General features: G+C 42.9%; 1 protein-coding gene across 1 annotated transcript in view; it reads left to right on the forward strand.

The window, feature by feature from the left end:
* Positions 1–13,783, forward strand: part of nrxn2b (neurexin 2b) — a gene marked incomplete at its 3' end in the record, with an annotated part of 516,377 nt that overhangs the window by 468,480 nt on the left and 34,114 nt on the right. Inside the window, exon 17 of the mRNA XM_083910752.1 lies at positions 3,451–3,622. Within this exon, the coding sequence (XP_083766878.1) occupies positions 3,451–3,622 (172 nt within the window). The remainder of the gene's footprint in view (positions 1–3,450; positions 3,623–13,783) is intronic.

Here is a 13,783-nt window from a genome sequence, read left to right on the forward strand (position 1 = left end):
TCAGCAGAATAATTGCTTCTTGTCCCCGCCCCGCCCCTGTGCTGTCTCTGTATACACACAAGTGCTCCATCAGTCAGGACTGAAAGTGTTGCTTGAGCATGTTTTGAAGGATGCAGCATACAAATAATGGCAGTGGCAGAGTAATAACGACAAAAATAACCAAATGTCATGCACTGCAGCTCCAACTTTCTTTTCTCATCTGATAAAACCTTTCTTCGAGAAACTCAAAAATAAAACGTCATTGCAGTCTTCTGGATATACCCAGTCCCTTCCATTAAAAGGTCTTTGATTGTTTAGTTGAACCTCAGAAACGGCGAGAGATGCTGCCTTCCCTCTGCACTTGACGTTGAAATGTGATTGAAAAGCTACCCCCAAGAAGACCCCCTACCTACACCACTGATTGACTCAAGGAAAGAAAACAGAAATGTGTTAACTGTTGTACTAAAACATAGCAGAAGTGTCGCATCTGACAGTTGCTGACAAGCTGAAGCAGATTACGGGCCTGCTAAGCAGTAGTTTAAAAGCTGTGGTGTTTAAAGAGCAGCCAGAGCTCATCGTCAGTTACCTACCCAGTCCTACAGTTTCAGTTTTGCAGGCTTGACTGCTCTCAGTCATTCGACGAGCTTTTTCCCTCCTTCTGTTTCCAGAGATATGTTCGCTTAAGGGAAATGGCCATTAAAATGTCATTACTGCTGCATTAAAATCATTTTTAAAAAAGCACTGGTTCCCACCGGCTTCCCACCGTAATGGGCTCAATACATTCCCTCAGCACCAGGAGGAACCCTAATGTTGCGGAACACAAATGCTAATCTCTCTGTAAATATCACTCAAATTCTCTGCTTTTGAGTCATAATAGCATGGATTCAGTCTGCTTTGCCCCATCCAAAATTGAATTAATTCTCCAGGCCAATGTGTTTCTTCTAAGCTTTCAAGTGTTTGCTGCAGCGGTGGTGATCCTGGCACTTCCACTTGATCCAAAAGCATTCCACTTGCCCTCTCCATGTTGTTTTTATTACTGCAGTATCCCAAAGGTATCAACAGTCTAAGCTTTGATTAAATTTTGATTCATAATATATGTGCCTTTTCTGCGAAGGTTCTCAGTCATCGAGGGCATCTTCGGTAGTTCGCTTTAGGCAACTTGGACTTGCTTGAATTAAGTTGAAGGCATTTCGCTTCTCATCCAAAAGGCTTCTTCTGGTCTCAGTCTTAGTTCTCAGAACTGAAGGAAGAAGTCCAGTTTGCCTACAGCGTCCTACTGAAGATGTATGTGCCTTGCTTATCGCTCTCTGGCGTCATTCATATTCATGTCTTATAACGAATACTGGACTGTAGCATGCATGGGCACAGCGAATGGAGAGACTTCCAGGGGTCAGTCCATAAGTCAATTGATTAAGTGCCTTAGAAGCTGGAAGCACTTGGCCATTTGAGACGTTCCATGCCTCTTTGTAGAATGAGATCATCTCTTGAGCAGTCCATCAGGCTCCACTCTGAGAAACTCATTCTGGTTTAACTTAGTTCTGATCTTCATAGAGGAGTGCGCTCAGCTGTATCTATTTCCTCTTGCGTGTGCTCATTGATTCCCCCACATTGTTTTCTCTGACTCTTTGGCTTCTTTTCTTTGCATGCCTTTGCAGCATTAATCATTGCAGCAGCACTTCCTCTTCCGCCGCCATTTGAGCATGCCCAATTAATAACCTAATCATGGTTGTCATCGGTGCATGGCCACACTGTGGCCTTGGCTAAATACTGCGCCCACTTAATGCACCACCAAAGAGCGGTGAGGATGTGCATACATTTGGTTGTGATTATACTACTCATTAACTCATTGCACAACCTCTGCACTTATTTACTCAATTAACTTGCTATTTTAAGTTCTGTTAACACCAGGTTTTTATTTTCCTTTCTTGAATACTTAATCAGCCATGAATAATAGAAAACTGCTGCGGGCAAAAGCCACACTTTCACCTCTGAATATCTTGCAATATGGGAGGTGGCAAAATAAATGCACATAGCTAATGAGATAATGGAATCAATTAAGTTGTTTCCACAGTGGGCAGATTACGGTGTGTAAACGTGACCTTCTCTCAAATGACATTGACCTCCTTTGACAATCAGGAAGTGTTCCTGCTCCTGGCTCGGTAAGAATGGGCAGCAGAGTAGTCTTAAAAATATTATGGATGTGTGGGGGGTGAAAAAGGTTCTGCAGAAGATTTACTGCCAGACAGAGAATTTTTCTGTAATGGTGCTGTCTAGTGTATGTATTCTGTCTGTTTCTCTCTCCTCCACCCTTGTTCTGTGCCTCCCTGGTAGACTGTAACTCTGTAAATGACTTTGACCTTTCCTGGGACTGAGGAAAGGAAGCACAGAGGAGAGGAGAAAGATGGTGGGAGATGAGAGTCTAGTAGGCGTTTGACTTTAATAAAGTCAAAGCAGTGGGCGGCTGTCAACACCAATAGATGGGAAGGAGAAGGGGGTTCAGTGGGTCGATGGATACTAAAGGTGTCTGAGTCCACAATGAGGTCCGTCTGTTCCTTACAAGGCTGATGTATGTGCGATCTGATGGTTACAGCTGTACAGGCAGAAACGTATTAGTGACTCAGAGATCACTGTGTTGACTTTTGCCAGTCAAACAGCAGTGTTGTCATTCACGGGAACTGCATTAGCATGGGTGGTTATTTGGCTTGGTGACTGTAATTATATCCTTTTGCAAATGAACACCATTTCAGTGTCAGTTTGATTGCTTTTGTGCAACACACTCACACGCATACTTTCATATTGGGTTGTTAGCTAGAAGACTAATACTTGGGTGTCTTTAGCAAACAATCGTTGAATATGTCAAATCAGACATCTGTAATAATATGCCTTTTGAAATGTTGTTCTGTTTTTGTGATAAATCTGTCCAAATACAAAGCTGTATTAAAGCTTTTAACAGACTCATTGGTGTTTTCAGTAAAATGCCAATATTAACATGGTAATGCTTTCAATAATAGTGTCTGGTATTACCATTTTCTGTTAATAAGCACTCTTTGCAGCTGTGCTTGATGAGTCATTGCACCCATTGCAACCAATAAGGTAGTTTCCACACCTAACATTACTTGGAGCTGCATCAAATCCTATCAGTCTTGGGTTTTTTTATGTTGTTTTATGAGAACATACTGTATATATACGCTTCAACAATGAGCTCAGCCATTTCCCGCTTATGTTTTCATTCACCCACAATGCCCTGTGTTGTAGACCATTTCTTTGGTGCACATCAGAGTTTGGTTGCACATTCACATCTCCCCAAACAGACCGGTCTTTCCGAGCAAATTAACTAGGGTTCGATTAACGCACCCTAAACTGATCTCCTTGTTTCAACTGGAAGTAGGATAACAGAGCAATCATTTGTTTTGGGTTTGATTGTGTTTATAGAGAGAAACTCCTCACACTTTGTTTCTCCTCTGCCTACAGGAACGGGGAAAGATCGGCGTGATCTTCAACGTGGGAACGGACGACATCATCATCGAGGAGAGCGCAGTGATGGTGAGCGACGGAAAATACCATGTGGTGCGATTCACACGCAGTGGTGGCAATGCCACACTACAGGTGGACAACCAGCCGGTCATCGAACGTTTCCCCTCAGGTAGGAACATGGTTTTAGTTTAGTGTTTGATAAGAAAAGTTACAGCTGAATTGTCAGATAAACTGGGTAACACAATGGAGCGAGAGAGATAGAGAGGAGCTATAGAAAAAAATGCTATTGAGTAAGCCATGTGCCATTTTCTGTAAGTGCTCTAGTTTATTTATGATGGCATTCATATTTAGAGTGTGGCTGCATTATTCTAAGTCAAGTTGTGGTCTAAAAAAACAAGAAGAGCCAAACAGCCTCCCTCGTGCAAGCATCTCAAAGCATCCACCTCTCTGCAGTTGGTCTGCCTCTGAAGCTCCTGGTACTGTGAAAGGAAGCACTGAGTCAAGGCCACTGTAATGTAAATATGTTTTATGAGGGAAGACGCTCCACACTGGGAAAGTATGTGAAGGTGTTTATAAGTTGTGCTCCAAGATAAACACCAACGCAACGTCATTACACATTCAGACTTTTTAAATGAGGACAGGCACCAGATGAGTCACTGCTCGGAGTGTGCTTATTCCCTGATTTTGTTGATTAGCCACAATCAGGGAATTCTAATTTGGCCCAGTTAGGTTATTCTTGGTGGTACAGAAGCACTTTCTTATTTTTCTCTCTCCACTGTGTTTCCCCACTTGTTCATGGTTGTTTCAAGGAAGACATTTTGATTATGCACACCAAACAAAGCCAGTCTCTATTTCCTGCCGTCGTTACATGTTTATGATCTCATGGAAAACAAATACCCTGAGTAGCAAGTAAAGGAGTCTTTTCAAAGCTTTGAGGCACAGTTATATGCCTATCTCTGCAAATAATATTCCCTCCGGTGATTTATCCTGCACTGATGCCGTCTGACTCAACCTTTGCTGAAGTCAGTGTGTTCTATCTTGATTGTCTAAAAGCAGTATGTATCCTTGCGTTATTGTGGCCTTGATGTTTACGGTATTCGACGTAAAGCAGTGGGACTGTCACACTTCCTTATCACAGCAGTGATTCCATAATTTTGAGGATATATTTTGGCATTGAGAGAAGCGCATTTTCTCAAGAACAGTGACAGCTCACTCTTTTCAGTTGTTATTATGATGGAAATACTGCCCTTTTCCCTACAATGCACATTCCAAACAGGAGCCTTTAGCACTAACTGCTTATATGAGCATGCTGTTAACATTAGAAAGTGAGTGTCATCATCCAGGTATGTTTTGTTTCATCAGGAAACATTTGGCACACAGCCCATAACGCATTCTTTTTGTTTCTCTTCCCTTCCACCCTACCGGCTCCTGTTGTTGTCATCTTCATCAAACATTTCTTTCCTTTTCCTCTGCTAATCAAGAATTTAAGAGCTGTTATTTTGCGGGGGTTTGTTAGTTTACTTGAGGAGCTTCGTGTTTGTTTGCCTGGAGCTGGAGCCCATCTAAAATTCTTGGAGTACATGGAGACTGAGTGAAGGAAATGGATGGGGAAGGGTGGGAGGGTTTTATTGGTTGGTTTGTATCATAGCTGTTATTCATTTATATGAAGTAGAGAAAAAAAAACTTTTCGGGTGCCTGCTTTGATGGCTCTGACACCTGCTTTGAAGGTTCCACTTGTTGTCATTTGGTGAGGCGGCATCCTGAGGAAACGGAGATGTTGCACATTAGGAAAGCAAACGTGGATAACGATGGGCCACAAAAGGGTGGAGGAATACATTTGGGAGAGTGAGAGTTAGGGATGTGGGTATGGAAACTTTCTAACTGAGACAGGAACTGTGCAAGGAGACAAAGGAGGAGGGAGCTCCCTTGTTCAAACAAGTGTCTGTAACCCAGATTTATCCTCTGAATTCTTAATTGGTACGAAACACTCCATATGCACAATCAGAGCTGCAGCAACGGGGTAGAAAAACTAGGTAATTGCCTAGGGGCCCGAATTGAGAGGGAACCCCCAATGGACAACTGATATAGCCCCACAGCAATGACACGAGGTTGTTTGTTAACTATAGAGAACAACGCAACTTTGTGATACCACCTAAAGGTCACAAGTTTTGGAGTCTTCGATGGTTCAAAGAGGGCCCCAAATGTCCCTCCCTGGCTCAGCTCTGCTTACAATTTCAGAATGTATTCAGACACACTCCATTTTCTGATACGTCTGCAGAATTATTGCCATTCCATTGGTCTCAGTGGACCAACGACAACCTCTTAAAATGTCCATGTAGCCAGATTGACAAGAAAATGGAACAAGCTGTTTTGAAAGATACCTCTAGCAGGGCACTCTCGTAGTTGTTACACATGCCAAATGTGTCTTCTTTCAAAAGAAGGATGTGCAGCTTCCTGTGAAATACCCTTCCTCAAAAGGACTGTTGTGTTCTTCACCAGGCAGTCACATTGGGATGTTGTTGTAGTTTTGAACCCTGTCTACTGCTTTGTGCACACATAGGGGATTTATCCTCTTGTAGACCACGGCCTGAGAAAATGAAAATGTTCCCAGAGGAGGAGGAGGACCAAAATAGAAGGCACTGTAAATCTGTCATCTTGCCGCAGAGAGACTGTGACAGGTTATCTTTGAGTGTCTTTTTATGACACAAACATATTCCTGCAAACACTGCTATTAGAGCCTCAGTCCAAAAGATTTGTCAGATTCAGACATGTTTGAATTGCCGTATGTGCGAAGCCTCCATTAAGGCTCAGGCTTTGCCTGCAGCGGGTTTACAAAGAGAAGGCCTCAGTGAGGTGGTGATGGGGGAAGACAGGGTGTTGACAGCAAAACATGGCCGTCACGGTTCAGGCACATTCAATGGCAGAATAACATGCCTCCTGATGTCCCACGAAGTGATGTTTATATTCCTTAGGGAATTTGTGTGTGGGTGTTTTGGTCCGTGTCTGATTCTATGTGTAGCCGTGTATATGTGTATGTGTGTCCTTTTGTTTGTGTGTGTATTTATGCATTTGATGGACAGAGAGCAGACGAAAATTGTCACAGGAGCATCGGGCCAACTAATCCAGTATGTCAGGTGTCCCCAGTGGGTCCTTCGGCAACAGTTATTGGTCCGCCCCACCTCCTGTTCCTGAAATGGCAGACAAGTTCAATAAAAACAGTCCTGTGTCACTCTGAACACCTCTGCCTCAGATAAACAGCCAGATGTTTGCAGCAGTGCCATACGGACTGTAATTTCACCATTTCACACCCAATTGTCTTGACTCATTGGTCATCTGTTGTGATGAAGGTAGAAGACATTGATGTGGCTATAACTGTTAAGTCTGCGCTTTCAAATATATAACATTGCCGTGAAGACTCTTTATTTCTGGTGTGCCTTATTTCCCATTAAAGACACAGCTTGTGCACAGTGGCCTCATCAGCGTGTTTAGTTTTAGTCCAAAAGCTGTGAGGCTTTGTTTGTTACCTTTAACAAGACTGCAGGTTCTTTTAACCGGAGAAGTTAGGCCACACTTATTCCATGGAGGATTGCTTAACTAGAACATTTATCCTAAAAGACTATATTGCTGACAAAGCCATACAAGCAGCGTAGCTTTTGTTAATCCCCTCTGACCCATGCATTCTCTCTGAATCTTATTGGACAAATTTGCTTTGAGGTCATATGCTGACCTCACTGAGCATTAATTAGAGAATGAATATGTGGCTTTCAGCAAGAAACTATACAAATGAAAAGTTAGCTTCATAAGGAATAAAACACCCTTGCCAGCTTGAATACACTTTGATTGTTGCTATAGCCTTATTGTGGCAAAGGTGTGCTGATGAAAATCCACACCAAAAATATTTAATCATAACCTTTGAAGCTATTATGATTATTATCTATTATATTTTGGACTTTTCTTAAATCGCCATCGTCTTCCGATTATCCGGGTCACGGGGGCAGCAGCCGTAGCAATGAAGCCACTTCTGCCAGCTCCTCCGTTGGGGTCCCAAGGCGTTCCCAGGCCAGTCACGAGATATTATCCCTCCAGCCTTGTCCTGGATCGACCCTCAGGTCTCCTCCCACAAGGACATGCTTGAAACACCTCCTCAGGGAGGCGTCCAGGAGGCATCCTAACCTGAAACTACCTCCACTTGAGGCAGGACCTCTACTCTGGCCCTGACTGGGCTTTTCTTTAATTTCTAAAGAAATAATGCAGACAAACAGGCATATAGAGAGTGTTAATATATATGAGCAGGTAACATTTGGTGCACAGAAGTGTTGTTTTTTTAATTGCATAATATTTTATTATGCTATATCTATCACCATTCAGTTACCAGCGCCGCTGTCCACATTCCTATTTTAATAAGCCCATAATAGCCCAGAACCTGTGATGCTCGCTGTGAACCTCGCCTCTGTTATTGTTTTAGAGGATGTTCTCTTTCACCTCTCCAGCTGTGTAACTGATCATGGTGCCCAAACACTGAGAAGGAGGGTCAGGTGGTGTAGTTAGTGTGGGCCTGCTGCAGTATCAAGAGGAAGGGGCATGTGTTGTTGTTGTGTGAAGAGAGTGTGAGTATTGTGTACATCCATTCATGCCCACTTGTACTGTACATTTACATGAATATGAGAGAATGTGTGCAGTGAACAATATGTAGGTGTCGGCGTATTGTGTCTCTCTCACTCCTTTGTCTCCATGCCATATTATCTTCATCTCATCTCTCTTTACAGAACTCTTTTTTTGTGTGATTATAGTAGTTCAGTATAGTGAATAATGACATTAAGGTACGAAAGGTTCTACTGGAACTCTACTGCCATCCATTTCCTGTGGGTTTATACCACACTTGGCATTTGGACTTCACTGCGATGCCCTCTCGAGCTTTGAATAATCATTTTGCCTTTTACTGCCGTAGTTATATTGTCAGTATTGCACCATATTGGCCATGATTACCATATTTCCGCGGCTCATAACAGTGTCATTATGACCAGTGAGGGCACACAGTGTGCTGTCATTGCTCAACACATTCTATTCCTTACTCTGTTGCTTGTATTTACAGACAGAGAATCTCCTATAAAGCTTTCACTTTGATTTAACGTCTAACGTGGCAGAATTAGAATTAGAATTACAAGTAGAAGAAGATGAAGTGGTGGCGTTGGGAGTTTTGGTGGTGGTGGGGAGTTGCATGGATGAGGCTCCAATAGTAGGGGAGATCAACAAGATGAAAAGCAATAGCTCGCTACTCGGAGTGATTTGTTGGAAAATTATGGACTGAAGGAGAGGAATGAGAGATGGAGACAGAGAGAGAGTAAGATCGAGAGGGAGAGGTTAGGTGGAATAAAAGAGACATTATAGATTGAGTATTCATGCTGTAAGCTAACCACTGTCTCTGCTGTGATGGATGAGGCTTTGCATATTTCTGGAAAAATGAAGGCTTCACAAATTGGATTGCATCACAGCAGGAAAGATTACATCGAAGAAGCCCTGTACGTAATAATGCAGCATGTGCACGTTAATCACATGCAAACGCAGATGCATTGTGAAACTGTACACAAGCCGGGGGTAATTTCATACCAAATACGCCATTACCTGCTACTTGAAATGCACTCAGACAGGACAATGTTCATTCTGAGCAGACGAGCTCACCACTTAGTGCAGATCATAAATCAATGACAGTGAGGGAAAGAGGAAAGACGGACAAAGTAAAAAAAGAGGGAGCTTGTGTCATTCCCTGTTTACTCTCTGTGTCAGGCATTTAGAGGACCCATTCATTGTGAAGGCTGACCATTAGAGAAAGGAAAAAAGGGAAGTGGAGAAATTCACAGAGGACGAGAGAAAGAGAGAGAGGCTCTTTGTTAGTGAGGACAGCTCGTCTGACAGGCCAGGTAAGATCTTACTCCTCAGACAACTGGTCCAAAAAGGGGTCAGCAAAGCTCTCGGCTGCACTCTTCTTTTCTAGCCCTTTTTTCTTTTTTTACTATTTTTGTCTCCACACTTTCTAGATATCCATCTTTGCCATCGTAAAACAAAAAGAATTGCAACCGTGAATAAGCAAGCAAGATAAAGCGAGGTAAAGGCAGACCCCCAAAATATCTGCTATCCTCCTCCTCCTCTCTTTGGCAAAAAATCAACATTAAAGCTCTCAGCTGAGCCAGTTAAAACACGTAAAAGCAGGGGAAACCAAAAGGATTAGGACAGGAGGGGGATACACTTTGTACAAGACAACACAGATCGACAAATGGCTGCAGGCACACAGACTACATTTGACTTCAGTAGCTTGGGCCTCAACACAGGAAGAAGCTCTGTGTGGACAGCACAGACTCATGCACCCCATTTTTAATGAAAATAAGAATGAATGATGAATATAACCTAGTTACATATCGCTCAGTATCGAGTTCATGGGTATGTCCAGCAAAAACTGCTGCATAATATAAAAGACAGTTCTTTGTTGAATACAGTATATTTCAGCACTGATTAAAAAGTACCATTGAGTGGAATTTGGGCTAAAGTTAAGGCTTTATTGTCTTGTCTATAACCTGAAGATATTTGATTTACAATTATAAATGACTGGGGTTTTTCTCACAACTACATTAATCGTAAGGATTTACTGAAGGTCTGTTTTGTGACATTAGGCTCAGCTCAATGTACCTAATAAACTGGTAACTAATTTGAAAAACTCTTGAACATTGAATGTGTACTTGAAGGAGTACTTTTTGAAATATTTTTTCTTTTACTTAAAAGATGTCATGACTGTTCCTTTTCTTCAACATAATTAACATTTTATGTTCATATTCATTCATTTCCTGGAGTTAGCAGCTGGAGTTATACTCCAGTGATGACTGACTGGAATTTGCCATTATTTGGATTTTTATTTTACTCGATTCAGGAAGTGCAGCACCCAAAAAAAGAAATCACCAAATATGAAATGAAGTCGGCAGGCTTATATAGTCACTAGTCATTGATGACAGCTCCACCTCATTCTGTGGATGCTTATTGGGCCTCTGGTGTTCTGCGACTCTTTCTGATTGGATCTCGCGCAGTGGGAGGGTGTCTCCAATTATTGTCCTGTGGCTGCGGGATGATGGAGTAGAAGAGAACAGAGAAACTGTGCAGAAAGTGCTGATGAGGGGGGAGGAGAGGGAACGCGATAGAGGGAGACACAGCTAGGTAGTGCTGTGCAGGAGAGGAAAAAGATTGCTTTGGGTAATTAGAGAAGTGACAACTTTGATTTTCACATGAGATGTGGTGGTGGTGGTGGTGGTGGTGGTGGAGGGGGGGCTTTTTCTGTCTCACTCTGTCAGCCGCCCCTCTCACAAATCCACCGTGGCTGAGATGAAAGGTGGCGAGGATCCTGTTGAAGTGAAGAGAGTGGGGAAGAAATGAAAATAAGCTGCTGGATTGATCACTGCTGCACAGATAAAAGATGAGTTTGGTAGAAGAGCAGTTAAAACAGTGAGATATTGTCTGTTTCACATACATACTAACATGACGAGTGGGCGATGTATTTACATTGAACAAAGATGTCAGCCTATGTCGGTAAATGGCCTTCCTTTCCTGCACCACTTCACATGTAGAGACAACATGTTTACAGTCATTGGCTTAAAAGACTTTGGAAACTAGAAAAAAGCCTTCTTATGTAAATGATATCCCTTTTTGAGCTGCTTAAAGCGAACAGATATAATATCCGTTGGCACTGTCAGTATGAAGATTATTGTAACATCTGTGTCAGAAACATTTTATTTAAAGAAAACTTTACTTGTGGGAATTAAATAGTGTGATAAATTTAGTAGCATGTGGTAACAGTGCATGGGGCAGTGGTCTCCTCTCACCATCTGCTCTTCAAAACATCCACTAGATATGAAAGCAATCCATCTTAAGTTACCTAATGAAAAACAGAATGAGGCTGGCTCGACAGAGAGAGGTTTCCGCGAGAGGGAGGTAGTGCTAAATGGCCGGTGGCCAATCGTCTCCAATGTAATCTCCATTCTTGTGGATGGATTTCCAATGTGGGTGTCCTGTACAAGGGCATCTGGCTGCCTGCCTGCCTGCGACATGATATACAGTCGGCTCCTCAGAGAGTCTCCTCAGAAGCTAACGCTTACCTGTGGTCACACATATGCACTGATATGGAAGGAGACGCGGACAGCAAGTCTGAACAGTGTGTGATTCATATGCTGGATTATCAGCACACACATCCATTTCTTCCAGACAGACATGGAAACAGACACTTGACACTCCCAGCATGCCGCATAGGTCCCTCGCCCTGTCCTCCACCTTGCTCTGTGCCTCCCAAAGGTGCCAGTCAGTCAGTGACTCCATGCCCTGCCCCCAGCACTGCAGCTGTGACACACACTGTGAACATGGCCCATCATGGCTGTCGATGCAGCTGATGCTCCAGGCGCCAAACTCCGGGTGCAAGAGGAAGGGAAGACAGCTTTCTGGCTTCCAGAGATGAGTGAGGGTTTCAGGGCGGACAGTTTGAGCCTGGGGGGGTCCAGAGGCCTGCTGGCTGGACACTTATACATGATTTGTGTTGAGAAGTGAGGACCATCCTCTGATGTTTACATGCACATTTCTGAGTTATGACAATAGACTGTATATGAAAATGAACTTGAATACAGGAAGTCTACTTCTCTCTTCATCAACAAACGTTTTCCTTAGGAGTGAATAGTCTGAATCGCTACTTAAGTACGAAGCATATTATTAATATTATTATTATCATTTAACATTAAGAGGATTAATGCCCATACTAATTGTATACTCCCTCTTTTGCATGCACCGCACACAAATCAGTAAGCTACTTTTTCAACTTTCAGGATAGCATTTTTTGCACGTTATTGCAAATCTGTAATGTTGTTTACAGGTAAACATGACTGTAGGCACTGATGTCAAATAAGTCAAAGAAGGCTATTAAATCAAAAATGTATTCCATAACACCGTCGAGCACAGGTTTGATTTACTATTTATTTTTCTCTCTCTGGTATATCAGATTTCCTTGAGCGCCAGGTCTGATATCATTGTTTTGCCGTCTTTCATATCAAGCAAAGGGAATAGTCTTGGGAGTGGAGCGAGTGCGATAATGGTGGGGAGGGAGAAGTGAAGGGCCCAGCTGTTTAATCTATCCCCCCATTCTGATGCAGAGCAGGCTTCAGCTGGTGGGGAGACGAGCGAGAGGGGAGATGTTGCTCTGCTTCACTCAGAATGACTTATTTCTCCAAGGATCTGAGTGGAACAGATGCAAACAAACAAGCAGGACGCTGAGGAATTTAGATTTTCTGACAGCGCCGTGCAGATGATTCAAAAGGCTGTCCGCAACAGAACTTTACGGCATTATTTCCCCTCTGTCTCTACCTGAATTCTTGCTCATGTGAAGCTCTCAATCGCATCATGGTTTTCTCTGTGGTGACTTTTTATTTGAGTAAATGCACACAACCAATATTTGTGATGAATAGGCCGCGTTTGTGCCGTTTGATGAGGATGTTACTACCCTCACACACTTGGCTCTTAGCCTTTAAAACTTAACCCAGGAAGCACGTAGTAAGACCGGGTGTGTGCCACGTAATGGATGACAATGCCTGTGTTACAGTGTACGACATTCATCTCTTTCATAACCCAGCACTAAACTCACTGTGTTATCAGGCAGTGAAGAAGGATGGGGGGGGATATAAAGAGTAATGGTAAACATAAAAGGAAGGAAGTAATGGAACAAGTAAGTCTAATGTTGGAAGAGCGAAGGAGGAAGAAAGTATTTTTGGTTTCAAGGGAAAAGAGGGAAGGAAGAAACTCAAGGTGAATGGGGAACTAAAAAGGAAGTCTGTGAAACAAGGAAGGTAAAAAGGACAGGGGATTGTGGATGTAGGAAGGAAGGTTAAAGGAAAAAAAAAACATTAGAACATGGATTGGGCAAGAAAAAGACTGACGTGAATGAGTGATTGTGTGAAAACAAGGGAAAGACAGGTTAAGAAGAAGAGGAGCTGGATAGAAAGAAGCAGGCTAAAAAGATTAAAGGCAAGGAAGGGGGATTAAGGAGAGAGTGTAGGAAGCGAGAAAGGAGGGGAAGCTTCCACAAAGGAAAAGGAGGGTGAAACCATTTTAGAATCAGCTTCTCTTGGCTGCAGTGTCTAACAGCTGCCGCTAGAGGGACAGCCCATTTTTCTCCTGTCTTTTGGATGATAAAATGAATCCCTCACAGGATAAAGATGCTGAAGGAGGCTTCCTCAGTGTGATTCAGCCTCATAATTTAGACGAGGCAGATTTAGAAAGGATCTGCGGACGAGGTAGCGGAATGTGAACACAG

The sequence above is a fragment of the Microchirus variegatus genome (genome assembly GCF_963457635.1).
Source record: "Microchirus variegatus genome assembly, chromosome: 2".
Taxonomy (NCBI): domain Eukaryota; kingdom Metazoa; phylum Chordata; class Actinopteri; order Pleuronectiformes; family Soleidae; genus Microchirus; species Microchirus variegatus.